At 42.0% G+C, this 20,300-nt stretch overlaps 1 protein-coding gene across 1 annotated transcript; it reads left to right on the top strand.

Annotated features, from left to right (window-relative positions):
• The first annotated feature begins 425 nt into the window (after positions 1–425).
• Positions 426–14,435, top strand: ZKSCAN2 (zinc finger with KRAB and SCAN domains 2). Its single transcript, XM_081300336.1, has 7 exons — positions 426–1,517; positions 2,561–2,747; positions 4,818–4,909; positions 5,269–5,395; positions 9,509–10,192; positions 11,580–12,071; positions 13,380–14,435. Exons 1-7 carry the CDS (start codon positions 1,113–1,115, stop codon positions 14,300–14,302), a joined length of 2,910 nt encoding a protein of 969 aa, XP_081156462.1. The 5' UTR covers positions 426–1,112; the 3' UTR covers positions 14,303–14,435.
• Positions 14,436–20,300: the final 5,865 nt, after the last annotated feature.

The following is a 20,300-nucleotide window of genomic DNA, read 5'->3' as shown; positions in this document are numbered from 1 at the left end:
ACGCTCCAGCCGTCCCTCCGAGGTTCCCTCCACGGGACTCGCAGCCACACGGGCCACGATCCCTCCGCCACGAGACCGGTGACCCTCGCCGGACAAAGGAGTCCCCGCTCCACGGGGCCTCCTTGCGCGGCAGCGCCCCCTCCCCACTGGTGCCGCTCCCACTGCCTAGAGGCAAGACTCTGGCTCCCCTTCCCTGTTCTGTTTCGCCGTCTCTGTCTCACTGACAGCTCAAGCCCCGCTGTGTCCCTCCGCGGCAGCCCGAGCATCCCTCCTCTCTTCTAAGTCCCTCGACCGCCAGACACCGCGCTGCGCGCTCTCGCGAGAGTACACCACGCAGCCCCTTCCCCCAGCCCCTCGCCGCGAGGAAGCCCCTGCGGCGCGCGGTCGCGGGCGGCGCATGCGCGGCGACGGCTCCCAGCGCCCCCCGCGCTCTCCGCGGGCCGAGCGGACGAGGCCGAGCGCCGGGAGCCGGCAGCCACCCCCCGCGAGGCCTGACTTGGCCCCGCCACTTTTTATTCCTTCGGGGCGGAACCGCGTTGCGGCCTTTTCTCGACGTGCCGATTTTTCCCGAGGACGGCCGGGGCTGGTCTCGGACACCGCTGCTCCCCGCGGGCCACCTGCGGCCTGGGCGCGCCGCCGGACCCGAGTCCAGCTGGAACCTGGGGCCGGGCGGGGCCCGCACATCCGGCCCCACCCACGCGGGCCTCGCCTCCCAGAGCAGGACCCCGGGGCGGCTGACACACCCCCTCCAGGCCGGCCGCCTCCGCCCATCCTTTCCTCAGTCGGCTTGATTTCCTCCCAGTCCTTGAGCCTCGCTCCCTGTCCTCGACATTGCACTGAAAGGAATGCATCCTGGAAACCACATTGCGGGCGGGGTCATTTCTTATTTGGTGAAGGGGCCGAGTTTGGGGACTTTTCAAGGGCCTAGGACTGCCCTGTTCTGCTGACACTGCCAGGGGGGTTGGTTTGGTTTGGTTTGGTTTTTTAACCTGCCTCCCATCCCACACTTTAGAACATTAGGCAGGGAGCTCAGGGAGGCTTCTTGGGGCCCCCTCTTGGAGCTAGACTTGACATTGACACCACCCCGCGACACCCCCTCCCCCCGTTGGAGCATGGCTACGGCCCTGGATTCGGAGATTGACGTGCCCCTGGAGGTTGAAGGGTGCCTCATCATGAAGGTGGAAAAGGACCCCGAGTGGGCGTCGGAACCCATTCTGGGAGGATCAGAGAGCATTGAGTGTGAGACCTTTCGCAAATGCTTCAGGCAGTTCTCATATGAGGATGTGACTGGGCCCCATGAAGCTTTCAGTAAACTCTGGGAACTTTGCTGCCGGTGGTTGAAGCCAGAAACACGTTCCAAAGAGCAGATCCTAGAGCTGCTGGTGATTGAGCAGTTTCTCACTATTTTGCCGGAGAAGATTCAGGTCTGGGCACAGAAGCAATACCCGGAAAGTGGAGAAGAGGCGGTGGCCCTGGTCGTCCATTTGGAAAAAGAGACTGGGAGACTGAGACAGCAGGTGAGCAAGGATCTTGCAAATGTTTGTGTTTTAGAAAGAAAGGGGTGGGAAAGACAGGATTGCATTGCAAGAAGTACTTATTATGGAAAGTTCAGTGCTACTAATAAGAGAGCCTTAAAGGGAATGCACTTAAAAGAAGATCAGAATTTCATATTAAATAGAAAGGGGAAAAGTTTTGAACAAAAAAATATTATCTTCCAAATGAAACTAAGCGTTGCACTTAAATATGTTTTAATCCTTGGCATAATGTTTCCAGCAAAAGTATGAGAGAACACTACAGTTAATGCTTCATAGGGTTTGACTTTTGCAGTTTGATCCTAAACAATGCTATTTTTGCACCTCTCCCAAAAAAGAGAAAAAAAGAGTTATCCCAGAATATTTTCTAATCCTTTAATATGCCAGCTAGTGTCTTCTGAAGCACTGAGTGCTTTCAGTACCATGATCCCATCACTCATCTCCAATCTTACTCCTAGATCTTCATTTCTTGTGGCTCTGCGTGCTCTTCTGGTTGTTTTTCAACAACCTTTCATTGACCTCATGAAATCCTGCATCATTTGCCAGGTTTGCGGTTTCACCTTGCACAGTATTTCCGTTGTGTAAAGATCTGAGTATCAGCAAGTTGCTGTGTTGACCTGGAATAGACAAATTGATGTGGGTAATGCAAAAGATTTCTGTTCACTAGTGAATACGTTCATGTTCTGAACCTAATAGACATGAGGGGGTTCAAATAATGTTTATTCTAGAAACTAAGTTGCTCTGTATTTTATTCCTGACAGATTTTCCCCCTCTTTGTAGCAATAAGGAGTACACTTCCTTCTACCCAAACTCCTGTACAGTGTGGTGAGACCAACACTCTCAGAGACTCCACCGGGAAAGGAATGAAATTTTCATTGTTTCTCATATCTTTTGTCCTTTATTTAAAATATATATACATATGTGTGTGTGTGTGTGTGTGTGTGTGTGTGTGTGTGTGTATGAATTGGGCCCCAATTTGGACCTCTTTCCCTTCCCTTTTCCATTATGGTATTGACTTTATTTCTCAGGTCAGCAGTCCTATCCACTCTGAGAAGGAAGCCCCACTTGGAACAGTGTGGGAGGTAGCAGACTTTCAGCCAGCGCAGGTGGAGACCCAATCCAGGGCAGTGTCTCGGGAGGAAGCTGGAAGCCTCCACTCAGGACACCAGGAACAGCTGAACCAAAAGAGAGCACATCGGCCCTTACCCAAGAATGGTAAGAAGGAAAACAAAAACAAAAAAAAAGAAGAAGAATAGTAAGAAGGACTCAGAGCATGCCTAAAGCAAATATATATGTACTGCATCCCTGACACTGTAACTTGCTCAGAGTCATATTTGACTTGCTCAATACATGATTTCAGGGTGAATTGAATATTTGGGAAGAAAGATTTCATTAGCTTCAAGAGTTGGGCCCTTAGACAACCTCATTAAAGAGAGATCTTAAAGGTGAAAACTGGGGAACCTTAGCATTGCCCAGCCAGCCTTGAGTCTTGTGAAATCTCCATTCTGCAGTCAGCTTGTGTTTTCAGTCCTCCTGTGTGTGTATTTGCTCTTGGCTGACCATAAATAACTTGCAAATCTCTGTGGAAAGGGAAACAAGTCCAGTATTTCAAAACTGACTTGCATAATGGCAATGAGAGGGATAACAGTAGGATGTCACAAAGAAGGGACACTGGTGTTCATAGCCACCCTAGACATGAATGAATCAAGTCAGATACAAGGAGGTGTACCACCCTGGCCTTCCCAGTTCTCTCCACGTCTCCTGAAGTATGGCTTCGTATCAGGCTAAAAATAAATAAATAAATAGAAAGAATGGAAAGGTCCCTGGACTTACAATCAAAAGTCTTCTGTTTTTATTTGACTCTGCCCCCTTTTTGTGTGAGATCTTGAGCAAGTGATATGAAAAGGAGCATTAATACTAAGAGGATAAGACCTGGGACTTGAGAGACAGACCTGACTCCCATTTTTTATCTGTGTGGCCTTGGTCAGGTCACTTCTCAAACTTTCCTTTCTCTCCTATGTAAAAGGGAAATAACAAGGGTGTTAGCACAGATTTAATGTGAGGCAGTGTAAAATGGCTAGTGCATAATAATGCCTGATACACGTTAGCTTCCTTTCTCATAATGGCAAAATTTTTCTTAGACTTCAACTCTGTTGGACCTACACAACCTTTCATCAAGAGGTTAGATTCACTACTACCATACCTGGGGTAGTACCACTCTCCAAGTTCATATTACCCATGATAGAATGCATTGCAAAGATTGGATGTTCTGAATTATCCAGAGTGTTCATTAGCATTCATGGTCACATGGATTAGATGGTCCCAGGGACTTTATCTACCTATTTATGGTATTTCTGGATTTTACCATCCCAAGGTGATGAGGAATTTCTGAAGGGAATTAGCTTGTTCTTTTGAAGTACTAACTCTGGGATATAGGAGGACAGAAGTCTTGAGAGATGGGGCTGGGGTTGTGGCTTAGCAGCAGAGTGCTCGTCTAGCCTGTGCGAGGCCCTGGGTTCGATCCTCAGCACCACTTAAAAATAAATAAAGGTGTCCAAGTATACCTAAAAAATAAATATTAAAAAAAAAGGAAACCTTGAGGGATGGATATCTCAGAAAGGTTAATTCATTCTAAAGGAAGATCTATGGTTTCAGCCATGTGGATTTCAGGGAATAGAATGTTTTCAATGAAATTATTTAATTTGCTTCTGTAGAAGAGGAGCAAGCTTTTGAGTTCTTATAACAATATTCATACTTTGAGGAAAATATGGCAATATTAATTCTTAGGTGCTTAAATTATGCTAATGGTCACAAATCAGTAACTTGCACACCGAGTCAGACTTGTTTTGTTTCACCTACAAAGAGTTTTTGTTTGGGGATTTTGTTGTTTGCTTTAAGGTTTAAAATTTGAGATTTCATGAAAGTACAGATTTCCGGCTTCTCAAAAAATTAGAGGTTCTAGCTCTACTAGAGTCATGGTCTCCTTGCAGCAGCAGCTGGTACTGGGCATTGACTATGTCCTTTCAGCAGGGCGTGTGCTCTCCAGTTCCACATGCATGGCTCCAACCTGGCCCCTTTACTTTACCTGCTTACTTCTTGAAAGCACTTGAGTTTGAGATCCCAGCTTTAGGATAATATAGTTTCAGGCATCGCTCTGAACTCATTGAAAAAATTACCGATTTGTATCTTGTTGGTTTTAAATCATTCTCATTTCTTGAAAGGAGAAGCATCAAGAATTAAATGGCCAGAGCCCAGAATACTAAATGTTTCTTTTAATTTTTATAGCTCGGTCTTCTCCCTGGGTTCCTACCCCTGCTGATGAATGGAACACCATAGATCAGGAGGTAACAGCTACACATCTATCTGCTGGGTCCCAGGTAAATTGTAATTGTCCTCTTTGGCCTTTCTCCTTCCTAGGGTGTTTAGTCACAATGATTTCCTATGCTTCAGTATCCTCAGATTTTTATACTCTCTCCAAGAGACTTCTTTTCCAGAAAATATTGGACTCAGCCTTCTGAGTAATGGGACTCCTTGCTGGATCATCTTTCTTACCTTCTCTCATTTTCTGATTCTTTTCATAGCTTTCATAGTTATGCTTCACTGGACACACAGTACACACTTGGCTCCTTAATTTTAGTTCTTCTTTAGGGCCCTTCTCTGCTTCATCCATGATCATTTCATCCTTTGAAGACCCGTGCAGTTATCTTGGTAGTCACTAGTATTAGTGTTGTTACAGGAACCAATGAAAGATGTCCAGATGACAAGAGGCTTTTCCTATAAAAAGAGTGTGCATCAGATTCCTGCTCACAGACATCTCTACAGGGATATCAGGAAAGAGAGTGTTGGAACCTTGGTCTCCCTAGGTAAGGATTCTTTCCTTTCATAGATTTAAAAAAAAAAAAATCCTTGGGGATTTCTTATGTATTCATTCCAACTGGTGATAAAATGTATTAATCCTTAAAGATTCTCCATGGGTTCTCTGGTGTAATCACTTAGCTGCGTTCTCTTATCTCACCCTTTTCTTCCTACCAATAGTAGTAATAATAATATAAGTTAGTAATTAAATTATAGAAGAATTATATATTACTGTCACATTCAGAGTATAGAAAATGTAAACTTGCATCCACTAGACTAAAAGATTGATGAAGTCAGAAAGACTCTTTTGCTCTTCTGTTAATTTATGTTTGATTGATTTTTTTTATGTTATCCTATCCCTCTCTCCCCCTTTTCTTTATTTTACTCTAGCTTCCTGCATATTAGAGAAAACTTTCGACCTTTTCAATTTCTGAGTTTGGCTAATTTCACTTAGCACAATATTCTTCATTTTCATTCATTTACCAGCAAATGCCATAATTTCATTATTTTTTATGACTGAGTAGAACTCCATTTTGTGTGTGTGTGTGTATGTGTGTGTAGAGACATCACAATTTCTTAATCCATTCATCTGTTCATGGGCATCTGGGTTGATTTCGTAATTTAGCTATTGTGAATTGCCACACCGTGTTTTCATTTAGAATTAGATTATAAAAATGGTTGTCCAGTGCGTCTTGGAAACTCAAACATCAGACATCACAGGCCCTCTTTCCTGCACAGTAACAGTTGGCCAAATCCGAGGAAAGGGCTCCTACTCACCTGCCACAGTTCCCATTCCAGCCTCGAAGTCATTGCCTAATCAAATGCTGATGTTGTCCCATACCTACTTCTCTAGTGTGAAAAATAAAGAGCAGATCTCCATCTGCAGGGTTCCTTCAGAAGGGCTTGATTTGATGTTGCATCTGTAGGAGAATTCCAGCTGGGCATGGTGGTACATGCCTATAATCCCAGTGAATCAGGAAGCTGAGGCAGGAGGATCCCAAGTTAGAGGCCAACTTCAGAAATTTAGCAAGACTATCTCAAAAGAAAAAAAAAAGTGAGGGATTTGGGTTCAGTGGTAAAGCACCCCTAGGTTCAAACCCCAGTACCAAAATCTCTAGAAGTATTCTGTAAAGCTTCTATGCAGGTTGTATGGAAAATAACTAAATTTTACATACCTCTTGGGGGCATTAGATACTTTTTAGGAAGCTAGCACCTCTTTGAATAGGAAACTGAGACTTAGAGGATTAAAAATAACCCCTAATAAAAAGTAAGTAAGCACTGTGACTAGGATTCAAATTTAAGACATGTTGATCTCTTCGATATTATAGGGCAGTAAACTCAATTTGCTTCCTAATCTTCCTAGTCTTTCCTATTAGCCCTACCAGAGTGTCTCCAAAAGTAATGAAATATTTTGTTTTCAGTAAATATTGGTGAAAAATATACTTTTACCAATAATTTTAAAATGTGAAGTAATAGAAAGTAGATTTTTGTCTCTTTTGAAGAAACATGTATGTACTTTGTCTCAGACCATGAAGCTTAATTACAAGATCTTTCTAGAACAAGATCTCTAGAACTTACTCATGTTACAACTGAAGTTAGTACCTTTTGACCAACATCTCATTTCCCCCACTCCAAATCCCCTGTCAACTACCATTTTATTCTGAGTCCAAAGTTTTTAGATGCCCATATGAGATCATATGATGTTTGTCTTTGCTTATTTCTTTTATTATAATGCCCTACAGGTCCCTTCAACATATCACAGATGACAGGATTTCTTTCTTTTTGTGACTAAATAACACTTTACTTGATTGATTGATTGATTGATTGATTGATCGATCTTTTTTCCCTTTATTCTCACATTTTCTTCATCCATCGAAAGACATTAGGTTGCCTCTGTGTCTTGACTGTGGTGAATAACGCTACAGTGAACATGAGACTACAAATACCTCAAGATATGAATTTTATTTCCATCAGATACATACCTAGAATTAGGATTGTTGACTCACTTGATAATTCAGTTTTTAATTTTTTGAGGAATCTCGGTACTGTTTCCTGTGACAGTGACACCAGTTCACATTCCCACCAATAGTGCATGGAATTCCATTCTCTCCACATCCTGTCCAGCACTTATTATCTTTTCTTTTTATGCTTTATTTTTGTTGGTGCATAATAATTATGCAGAATTCTGGGTTTCTATATAGAATATTTGTATATACATAAAAACATATTTGATCAGTTTCACTCCCAATATCTCTCCCATCCCCCAACTCCACCCTAATGGTGGTCTCTCTTCTACATTCATGACATCCTTTTTCTTTTTTTCCCTGTTTTTTTTCCCCCTCTAGCTTCCACATATGAGAGAAAACACACAAGACTTTCTTTACTCTGAGTCTGATTTATTTTGCTCAAAATTATGTCCTCTGGTTCTATTCCTTTTCCTGCAAATGGTGTAATTTTATACTATATGGCTGGATAAAACCACATTCTGTATATATACCACATTTTCTTTGTCCTTCTATCTGTTGATAGACACAAGTCTGATTCCATAACTTGGCTATTATAAATTGTGCTGCAGTTAATATAGGTATGCATATATCTCTTATGTATGCTAACTTTCAGTTCTTTTGAGTAAATACCAAAGAGTGGTAAGAGCTGGATCATACAGTAGTTCTATTGTTAGACTTCTTTTGAGGAGCAGGGGGGAAGTTCCAGGGATTGAACCCACAGCCTTGCATGCACTAGGCAAACATTTTACCTCTGAGCTACATCCCCAGCCCTATTTTTAGCTTTTTTAGGAACCTTTATACTGATTTCCATGGTGGAGGTTCCAGTTTTCATTCCTACCAACAGTTGAAGGAGTTCCTTTTCCCTGCATCCTCAGCAGCGTTTATTGTTATTGCGTTATTGATGATTGTCACTCTAACTGGAGTGAAACGAAATCTCAGTATACTTTTGATTTGCATTTCCCTGATAGCTAAAGATATTGAACATTTTTTTCATATAATTGTTGGCCATTGGTTTGATGTTAGCCATTCTAACAGGTATGAGGTGATATCTCATTGTCGTTTTTTAAATTTTCTTTTCTTTTGTGAACTATTGGCCATTTGTATTTCTTTGGGAAAAATATCTAATCAGATTTTCGGGTCTTTTGTCCATGATTTTCATTGGATTTTTTTGCTATTGAGTTTTATGATTTCTAGTATATTTTAGATTTTAACCCCTTATCAGATGGATGGTTTGCTTGTAGTTTCTTATCTCTTCACTTTGTCGACTGTTTCCTCTTGCTGTACAAAAGCTTTTTAGTTTAACATCTGGCTTATTTTTGCTTTTGTTGTCTGTTCTTTCAGTGTCATATCCAAAAGTCATTGCCAAGACCAGTGTCGAGTTGCTTTTTCCCTATGCTTGCTTTGAGGAGTTTTATGGTTTCAAGTCTTACATTCAAGTTTTTAATACATTTTGAGTTAATTGTTGTGTGTAGTGTAAAATAGGTGTACAGTTTCAGTCTTTGGCAATTGGATATTCAGTTTTTTCAACACCGTTTATTGAACAGATTATCCTTTCCCAGTGGTGGGTTCTTGACACCCTTGTCAAAGGTTAAAATACCATGCATGAATGAATTTATTGTTGGGCTCTATTCTATTGCACTCTCTGTTTTTGTCAGTATCATACTATCAGTAAGTAGCTTTTTAATGTAGTTTGACAAAACATCTTTACTTCTAATCTCTCATAGCTATTTGTTGAGGTGCCCAGAGAGACAGTGTAGGGTGCAGATGCTAGCACAGTTGATTTGTGAGTAACAAATACCTATTAGGAGCTTAATCTGAACCTTACACAATGCTAACTACTGAGGGAATCGAAGGTAGTAAAATATGTTTCTTAACCTTAAATGTATTCCTTCAAGAACTAGATAGGAGAAGTGGTACATATGGAAGAAGTAAAATGAGATGACTAGGAGATGATTATGCCAGAGAAGTCTTATAAGAATAACCACAGCATGCATTGGCCCCATTGAGCAAGGCTTTGGCCTAAGCACATGGTCCAGGAGGGCATGTCATAGCAGAAGATTGAGGCATGCAGTAATGACATCTGTGCCTAGCATGAAATGTGTTTTCTTACCACAGGAAGTACAGTGTCTACATCTAACAAGATAAGCCAATTGGAACAAAGAAAGGAGCCATGGACCATAGGTCTCCATTCCTCTAATAAAAGGAATATACTACGAAGCAACTGCATCAAGGAAAAGTCAGTTCATGCTATTCAGATTCCTGCCAGGAATGCAGGGAAAACATGGAGAGAGCAGCAACAGTGGGGTTTAGAAGATGAAAAGATAGCAGGTGTGCACTGGAGCTATGAGGAAACGAAGACTTTCCTTGCAATTCTCAAGGAGTCTCGCTTTTATGAAACACTTCAGGCTTGTCCCCGAAATAGCCAGGTATATGGTGCTGTGGCTGAATGGCTGCGAGAATGTGGCTTCCTCCGAACACCAGAACAGTGCCGGACCAAGTTTAAAAGTCTTCAGAAAAGCTATCGAAAAGTGAGAAATGGCCACCTTCTAGAACCGTGTGCCTTCTTTGAGGACATGGATGCTTTATTGAATCCTGCTGCCCATGCTTCATCCACCGATAAGCCAAAGGAGGTGATACCTCTCCCAAGGCTAAAGAGAATTGGTATCACTGCTAGAGAACAGATTAGTCTGGTAGAGGAGGAGGAAGCTGCAGAAGATTCTGACGGTGATGAAATAGGCATTGAATTTATCCGAAAGTCTGAGATTCGGGGTGCTCCTGTCTTGTTTCAAAACCTGAGTGGTAAGAATTGTATTTCGTTTCCCTGTTATGAAAACAGAAGTGTGGTCTGTAGAAAAGGGAATAGATGTGAAGCCACTAAACCTGGAGAGTGCTATCACACATCCTGCTGCTTTCACTGTGATGTGAATCCCATAAAAATCCCATGAAAATACCTCAGTGTCTATTGCTGCCCCCAGCACAGCTTAATGACAGCACTGAGCAGCCCTGGGGTTTAAAGCATAGCATGAATGCTGAGTGTCTGAGGCCTTGTGGCAGGAAGACAGATGAAGTTAAAGGGGTCCAAGGATCTAGTATTATCCAAGAATTGGATTCTAATAAGTCAAGAATACATTATTATACCACCTAGGATGACCAGTAAAATAATATGTAACTAACAAGAGTGAAAAAACATGTGAATTTTTTGCTTAATGTAAAAGAAGACAAGAAAGATAAAAAGAATACAAAATAGATAAGTCAAACAAAAAATTATATATATATTATATATTATTATATATATATATATATTATATATATATTTAAATGTATCATTAATTACAAACTTACAGGATTAAGATTATCACACATTAAAAAAACAGCTTATATGTTGTTTACAAGAGATGCATCTTAAATACAAGAACTCAGAGATATTAAAATTGAAAAAATAAAAAAGAGGCTCCATGCAAAAGAAAGCTAGTGTTGACTATTTGGGGACAGAGACATACATAATTAAGCTGTCAGTTAACAGCTGTTTGATGGTAGATGAATCATGTAACCACACTGGGCTTCAGTTGCCTCATCTATACTATATAAGTAAGACTACCTCACAGCATTGTTATCAGGGTTCTATGGAATATAGAGAGGAAAGCATTCTGAAAATGCTAAAATACAGTGTAACTGATAACCACTGTTCCTGGTACTATCTTCTCTACCCCACTAATCAGAGAAGTTCCTATTGAGTGTTTCTGATCCCCTGTTCTTAATCACATGGGAAAGATATTTCCAGACAGCTAAATTCTTGAGTCTCAAGAGCAGTGGCAGATTTGGGACACTATACCTTTATTCTTCCAAATTTGATAAACTTTAAGATCAGTTTATCAATTTCATTGAAAAAAAACTCTGTTGGGATTTTTACTTCATAGATTCATTTAAGACCTGATATCTATATAACTTGAGTCCACTTGTTCAGAAATATTCTCTTATTTTTTTCTAGTTCTTTCATGTCTTTCAATAAAATATTATACATTTTTTTATATAGACATCCTTATTTCTGCAAAGTATATTCCTCTGCGTATCACATTTCCTGTTGCTACTACAAATAGCATTTCTTTTTTAACCCTTAAATTTTGTAATGTATATGAAATAGAGAGCCTACAGACTCCTTATCTCTGAACTTTATCTTGAATGGCAGGTGTGCATTGGGGCTACGAAGAAACCAAGACTTTTCTTGATATTCTTCGTGAGACTCGGTTTTATGAAGCACTTCAAGCCTGTCATCGGAAGAGCAAGTTGTATGGGGCTGTAGCTGAACAACTTCGAGAGTGTGGCTTCCTGCGGACACCAGAACAGTGTCGAACCAAATTCAAAAGCCTGCAGAAGAGTTACCGCAAAGTGAAGAATGGCCACGTGCTGGAGTCCTGTGCGTTCTACAAGGAGATGGATGCCCTCATTAATTCTCGAGCATCTGTGCCTTCCACAAACCCCCCAGAAGAAGTCCCATCACCCTCAAGGCAACAAAGAGGGCATGTTGAAATGGAACCCCAAGGACCTATAGACTGGGAACCTGAGGACACCTCACAGGAGGCAGTAATAGAAGATTCTGGCAGTGAGAGGATGAGTGAGGAAGAAATTATACCAGAGCCAGAATTCCAGAGACCTCCAGGTCTGCTGCAAAGCCCAAATGGTAAGGATCTCCTAAGGTTCTAGTCTAAAAAAGGAGAAGGTGCAACTTACTGAAAAATCAGATCTGGCACAGGCTCATGTACACTTATTCATTCAACATATATTTGAGTGCCATGTGCTGTTTCAGGAAATAGCAATGAATGAAACAGGTCCTGTATTCATGGTGCTTCCATTCAAAGGAGGTACTCACCTACTCAGTCTAGTCACTCATTCTAGTGACTCAGTCTTTAGGATCTCAGGTTTGTTTTTGTCTGTATGGGTCAGATGGTGTTTTATAATTCCTGGAAATGCTGTGGGGAAGAACTTGGAATTATGCATGAGAGAAAATGGGTGAAGGAGGTGTATCAGTAAGTTCAAATCAGAAACATCTCAGTCATGTGTGGTGTACATGAGAAAAAAGAGGCAGAAACAAAATGAGAGAGAAATAAATCATTTTAGTCCTGAACTCCATCACTGTATTTCTTGCTGACTGCTAAATTTTAGTCAAACTAAAATCACCATCTTCCTTCCCACACCAATGCAGATGAAGTAAGAAGTAAGAGATTCATGGGAGTTCATTATACATACTGTTCTTTATTTTTCTGTATTTTCTGTTCAAATTTATCAAAATAAGAAATTAATACAAAAATCACATGTTTGGTACATGACCAAGAAGGAATCAGAACCAGAGTTATATGATTCTAAAGCTTGTGTCACTTCACCATGTTGTACACTCTGTCCAGAAAACATCATAGAAAAGCTGGATCCAAGGTATGCCTTGTACTAAAGTAGGTTGTAAATGAAAAAGTAAGGAAAAAATAATTCCAACTTTATAAACTGAGAATTAAGATTTGGTTAGTGTGGTCAGGGGGATAGACAGAAAAACAAAATTACAAGACCATCTAAGAAAAAAGAATACTCTTGAGTAGGACATGATTAGCTGATGTTGAATTCAGAACTTCCTTGAAGAAGTCTACTTTAGTATTGATTTGAAATAATGAAAACAGGATGAATCAGAACAGAACTTCAGGGAGATAAGCCAAGTTGCTTCCATGTTAATCAGAACATGCATGGGGAATAATGGTTTGGATTATAATTCAATTGAATTATATTCAATTCAGAAAACATTTCTGAAGACCTACTCTGTACCAGATGTTTGTTACTGGCCTATTTATGGAACTGAAGGAGAATCCAGGATAAGGAAATCCGGGAAGAGTCCCAGGATCTGAGACCCACAAAATGTACAGGAATCATAAACACCAAACCTTGCAAGCCAGGTTGTTTGTGTTAACATAGGATTTGTGTGAAATTTATATTGTCTTTTTTTCAGATTTTGAAATTGGAAATAGTATCAAGGAGGACCTAACACAGGTAATCTATAAGGACACAGAACCTCACAGAGCATTAATAGAAAAGTCTAAAAGAGTCATTTCCCAGAACATTGATTCCAGTAAGTATCGTAAAAGGGAGTGCATCTCAGGAAGACAATGGGAAAGCCTTCAAGGAATTAGACAGGGAAAGCTGATGCCTCAGCCTAGAGATCTAGGGAAAGCTGTGGTGCCTCAGAGGCCTTTCATGGGGAGGAGACCTTACAGACTGCTCAAGTATGGAGAAAGCTTTGGCAGGAGTGCTCGTCTTATGTGCCGGATGCCCCACCAGAAGGAGAATCCATACAAGTGTAGTGTCTGTGGCAAGTGCTTTGGTAGAAGCAGAAGCCTCATCCGACATCAAAGAATCCACACAGGAGAAAAACCTTTTAAGTGTCTTGACTGTGGCAAAAGCTTTAATGACTCCTCGAATTTTGGAGCCCACCAGAGAATCCACACAGGGGAGAAGCCGTACAGATGCACAGAGTGTGGGAAGTGCTTCAGTCAGAGCTCTAGCCTTATCATCCATCAGCGGACCCACACCGGGGAGAAGCCCTATCAGTGTGGAGAGTGTGGGAAAAGCTTCACCAACAGTTCCCACTTCAGTGCCCACCGCAGGGTACACACTGGGGAGAATCCCTACAAGTGTGTGGACTGCGAGAAAAGCTTCAATAACTGCACAAGATTTCGAGAACACCGGAGAATACACACTGGAGAGAAGCCCTACGGATGTGCCCAGTGTGGAAAACGTTTCAGTAAGAGTTCTGTTCTCACCAAACACCGGGAAGTTCACATGAGAGAAAAGCTTCTGCCACACCCGACCTCTGTGTATTTGCCGGAGAACCCCCTGAAGGGGAAGGCCGAGGAGCTCAGGAGGACTCTTTGATGAGGAGCTTCTCTCTCATGCCACACCCCTTTAGCCAGCTCACCCTGATCTCACTCTTGAAGCAATCTTTTCTTAGCTCTAAAGTGTAATTCCCAAGATAAACTTGAGAGTATAAATAAACTAGACTTCCATCTTGTTCTCACCTCTGCCTCTAACTCGATGAGTCTGTCCCTTTCCTGTGTATCTCCACTTCTCCTTTAATAAAGTGGAGAAGATTTACTGTCTGAGTTTAGAATGAAATTCTCTTCAGTGTTGAGGCCACTGCTCTTGGATTGCTAAATTCAGCAACATTCAAGATCCTTCCATGTGGGTGAGAGTGGTTTTCAAGGGGATAACTGCTGAAAGGTTTTTGTTGTTGTCTACTACACAAGATCCTGGATGCAGCTTGATAACCGATTTTCACACACGGGTAGAGCTCTCAGGAGTCTGATCAGAACTCTATCAGATCCATCTCTGTGTGAAGATATTTACAAAAGGAGAGTGAAGATTTTATAGCTTCCTTCAGAAGCCTATTATGGTGTACCTTTTTTGTGTCAAGAAGTTGATCCAGGTAGCTAGGGGAGACTCCCTGTGTTGTCACTGAGATAGTTTTACTAATGCCTTGCCCTCCATCAAGAGGAGAGCAGTTGATCCCCATCATCTGTTTCTGTACCTGAAGACTTAACTCCCTGTGGCTGCTGCTCTTGCAGGCTGCAAGTAACCCCAGTTCCTTTTGCTGTTTCTCCTGAGTCTTACACTTACCTCTTAATTGTTCTGGGTGCTCTCTTCTGACTCTTCTGGACTACCATGCCTTCTGAAGATTGAAAGGATGCATGCTTACGGTGTGTCTCATCAAATTAGGGTTTCAGGCACATTCTAATTCTACCTGATAACTCCTCTTGCTTACCTAGAATGTGACTGGTGATATGTTGGCCTGTCTTATACCTCCCACCCCCACATGTCAGTGTAATATTAGACATTTAGTGTTTCTAAAATTCTAAGGGAATAGGGAAGAAGTGAGAGAGACCTGAAACATTTAATATTTCTAGGACCATTGGACCCATTAGGGCTGCTTTGGATCAGAGAGCCACCCCCATCCAGACCAGCACTTCCATGCTGGCTGTTAGACATGCCAAGTCTCTGCTCTGAGGCTTCTAATCCCTGTTCATAGGGTCATGAACCTATTTGTAGAGCCCTGAGTAAATATGCAGCTCCACAGCTCACTGAGCAAAAGTGGAAATATTTATAGAAACTTCCAATCCAGAACACTATGTGTGTTTTTTTTCATTTATCTGATTTGTCCAAAAAATATCTGATAATCTACCCCCCATACACACACACACACACACACACACACACACACACACCACTATCCCAGTAAATACTGGTAGAAAGGTTACATGGGGGACAGTAAATTCATATGTGGAATTACAGAAGAAATCCAAGAATCTGATCTTCCAAAACCAGTTGCTCCAGGACAAGGCCCATGGCATTTATACCTTTAGTATATAGGTAACTCATGGTGGCTTTGCTTGGGGGAGCAAGACGTCACAAGTTTAGTAGAAAGATAACCAGATTCAGGGCTGTGTGTAGATCATTAGTTTGCTTTAATTTTCCTCTGTTAAATGCTCTCTTATTTAAAGATATCTAGAAGTAATACTTTTTCCTTTGAGTACGTTTGAATCTTTTTAAACCTGTTCAGCAAAGTACCAAGGAGGGTAGACCATAGAAAGAAATTCAGTGTATGGTGCCAGAGTAGGGTATGGCCTGTTGGAAGACAGGTGACTCAGGTAAACATGGGTAAACGTTTCTGATATACATTGATTGGAAGTGTTATGGCTGTTCACCTCTCAGTAGTGGATCCCCCCGTGGTGTCTGGATTCTATAGACTTCTAAGGGTGTGTGTGGTTCCATGTTGGTATTGTGCCTGGCACAGTGAGAAGCGTGTGGTGCCAGTGGTTTGTGCTTCTGTTGTAGTGTAGACGTCCTGGAATTCAACTCTAGAAAATGCACATTAATATAAATCACCACTTAGTAATACATACACAGGATTGATGATTATAGGGAAGCATGATTCAGGAAAGTAGTGACTGACTCATAAGTATTTACTAAGCACTGTTATGTATAAGACTGTGTTCTAGATGCAGCGAGGGGTACAAAATGAAAAAGGGAAAGTGGTGCCTGTCCTCAAGGAGATTAGGATAGAGACAGTATCGCAGCAGAGGCAATGCCAGCTCTCCCGTGCTGATTACAAAAGGTCAGTAACTCGGAGGAAATCACTGTTGCTTACTGAGGAGTTTCTCTAAATTGCAAATCTAAGATCTAAAATTTGGTACCTCTGTCTCTCACACCTCCCCGGGGCAGAAAGGGTCAAGGCCTATTCCATCTGCAGTGGAGAAATGGCTGGCCTCAAGCTGAGGTGGAATTGGTTCCCTGCCTATGTTCTTAGTTGTAAATGGGCTGTGTGGCATGTGGTATCTTGTCGACCTTCTCCATTCTAAAGAAATAGAAGACCTCTCCCACCTTGTAGGTCAGTGCACCTTGTTTCCCTGCATTTTATCTTTTTTTCATGCTAAGGCATGAACTTTAAAATAGATGATCACGTTTTGAGAAATATGTTTTTCTGTATCACATCACATTGCCTTTCTAGAGATCCATAGGAAAAGGGTTTTTTAGGTCATAGTACCAGGAAATGCTCTGATCCTAAGCAAGAACAAAACAGGCTTTATCTTACGAACACTGTGATTTTATAACTTACTACCTTTCCGCTCTTTGTCCTGGGTGCTGGAAAGCTCAACAAAACTGTCCACTGAGCCAACTGCCTAAACCTGTATTTATTTAATTCTGTCCTGTTTCTTTGGAAATGGTCTCAATCCTATTTTTGGAAAGTGGTATAAACAAATAGAGATTTTATTCTCTGATATCTTATCTGAGATATTTAGAACCTGCACTCGTAATTCCTGCCTGGACTTGCATTGACTTCCACAAATACCTCTAATTCTTACTGTTGATTTCGTTACACTTTTGACCTAATTTGTTTATCTGGAGAGAAATACTAGTTTTTTGAAGAGGAAAACATCATACACACATATATAGCAGCTCAGGGCAGCCTATCATTATGGAATGAGCTTTAGACCAGAAACCAAAAGAGACAGGTTTGGTCTTGTCATTGTCATTACTGAGTGATATTTGATAAATCACAGCCTCTCTCTGCTCGAGAAGCTTAACTCAGTTGCCAGGATTGCTCAGGCCCTTGTGTTGGTGAGGCCGGGTGGCGTGTGGTAGAGATGCGGAAGAGGGCATCAGGCCAGGACCCCGCCTGGCTCCCCACTGCAGGGAGCCTCGGGCCATGCTGAATCTACTTCCTCTTCAGGGAAGGGGTGTTGTGACAGCAAAAGAGCTTGCCAATGGCAGGCAGCCCCCAGGCACCCTGATAGCCACCGGCAGGTAGCTCAGGTGAAAAAAGTCAGTTTTGTGAGGTCTGGTGCCCAGGGACAGACGAAACCAATGATGAGGGCCTGGGGAAGCCCCAAGTGGAAGGAGTGTCTGGGTCACGTGTGTAACTGTAAGCCTCGCCTCTGCCTGAATGTGTTCCAAAACCAAGTATAAATGTATGTCTGTCTGTTGTTTTGTATTAATGTTCACTTAGATGTCTTGAAAACTTATATGTGAAATAAATGCTACAATAAATGGCTCCCTTCGATTCCTGCCATAATTTGAAGGATCTTTTTCTATTTGAGAAAAGAAAATATAGGAAGTTATAAGCTCATTTTATAGATAATAAAAAGGGGGGGGGGTAATTTCAGTTTTATTCCAGTTCATGTCTGTCCCCCATGACTAACAGGAAGGGATCTTTTGTGAGTCCACAGCTGTTCCCACACAGCAGTCCTCTGGTAACTGTCACTGCCATTGCCCCAAATAGTGTTTGGCTCTAACACTAGGGTGGAGTTGGCACTGGCTGGGCATACTGCATGTATTTCTGAGGCGGCACACATCCCCAGCCCAGTGTGGAAGAAATCGTGACAGTTGCCCCCAAGATACAGTCATGGGGGAGGCAAAGTTTACGTCTGTACTCCTGTTCTGTGGCTGGACCTGAGGATGAAATTAACATAAACCAAACTAATGGCAGAAAAGCCCACAGATGTGTCTATGTATCTGGGAGTCTCCACAAGAAACAGAGACCTGGGAAGTAGCACAACACAAGCCATTCTGTACCAGACTGAGCAGAGAGGCAGTTGGGGAGGAGCTAGAATACCTGGGAAGCCTAGAGGACAAAAAGAGTTATTTTAGGGCTGGGATTGTGGCTCAGTGACAGAGTGCTTGCCTTGCATGTACAAGGCACTGGGTTTGATCCTCAGCACCACATAAAAAATTAATGAATTAATTGTATCCATTTACAACTAAAAGAAAATTTTTTAAAAGTTATTTTAACAAGATCTGTACAGAATTCTCTTGGCTCAACTCTCCATCTCTGGTGATAAGAATGTTTCCTCCTGGAGTGGAGAGGATATCTTTCACTTGGAGGCTGCATCTCCTGCTTTCAGAAAGAGGAGGAGTCAGGATGTCCCTCTTCTGCCTGCTGTTTTTCAAGTGCTTTGAGCTGAAAATATCCTTATGCCAAAAGGGGAACTATTTTGGTGCAGTATGGTCACCACAGTGTTCCTTTTGTCACTGTTTTGGCATAAAAGGAAGAGTTCCAATGGCTTTCACTCAGCCCTTACCATAATGGTCCCAACCCCAAGGACCATGGAGTCTCTGAAGAGATTTCTCCATTTGCTAAGGGTGTGCCTCCAGCTCAGCTAGGGAAGAAAACTGGAGAGAGGACCACAGGGTGGGCTCAGAGAGCCAGTTCACCTGAACATGAGGTAAATTCCAGACAAGGTGTTTCTATCTCATAGACTTGTCAGCCTCTGTGCAGCTCACTGCAATAGAACCCAAAGACCTCAAGAATTATGCCTGCTCGGGGTCACAGCCTGCAGACTCTTGAGAGCTAGGTGAGTCCTGTGGTCTTTACTTTCCTTGAGTAAATGGCCACACACCCTTTTGGATAAAGCCAAGATAAAGCTGGGAGTATTCATTTGCAGTGTCATGTCAGCACTCTTCCCAAGCCACCTGTCCTCACAGAACGTGAAGGCTGTGACCCAACTCAGATCTGGAAATTGAGGTGTCAGCAGGGACATGCTCCCTCCAAAGGCTCCAGAGAAAAAGTCTTCCTTGCTTCTTACAGCTCCTAGTGACTTCCTGATGAGGTCTCCTGACGGTATCACACCATCTCTGCCTCCACTTTCATGTGGACTTCACTGTACACAGTGTCTGTGTGTGTCATTTTCTGTGTCTCATAAGGACACTATTGTTGGACTTAGGCCATCCTAACCTAGTATGATTGCATCTTGATGTTTACCTTAGTTTTATCTACAAAGACCCCATTACCAGGAGAGGTCACAGTCTGAGGTTAGCATGGACATGAATTGCAAAGACACCATTCAGTCCTCTGCACTGCCTCATAGGACTGTGGCAGGGAGTGAAGGACACTATACAAGTCAAGCACTCGGTGCAGGCCCTGATACACAGCAAATGCTCAGTGAGTCCTGGAGAGGAGCATCGTGTGTGTGGGTGCCTGCATGTACATATCACTGTTTTATTATTTACTACATTAGTCAAAGGTTTCTTTCATTGTTTAGGTGAATGAAATAGTGACATTTCTTACTAAGTCTTCTAAATTTGCTCATTACTAACATTCTCAAATTATTTACTGCCTTTCTCTATCTTTTATGGTTGTTATTCTTCTGTTATTCTTCCTCTCAGAAATTTTGGGAGGAAGGGGAGATACCTAGATCATATAACATCCGTGTGTGATGTCTCTCTGCACATTCTAATCGATGTCTGTTATAGGACACAGCGGCACCAGCAACTCTACCAGCTCTGCTTCACAGTCCCTATAGGATTAGGCAGGTTTTCCCAGGGACCAGTTCTTCACTTCTACTCCAGTGAGTATGTTGCTCATCTTTTTTTAGAATTG

This window comes from Spermophilus citellus (assembly GCF_964194105.1).
Source record: "Spermophilus citellus genome assembly, chromosome: 6".
NCBI lineage: Eukaryota > Metazoa > Chordata > Mammalia > Rodentia > Sciuridae > Spermophilus > Spermophilus citellus.
The sequence above is the reverse complement of the archived record's forward strand: the minus strand, read 5'-3'. Positions and strand labels throughout refer to the sequence as shown.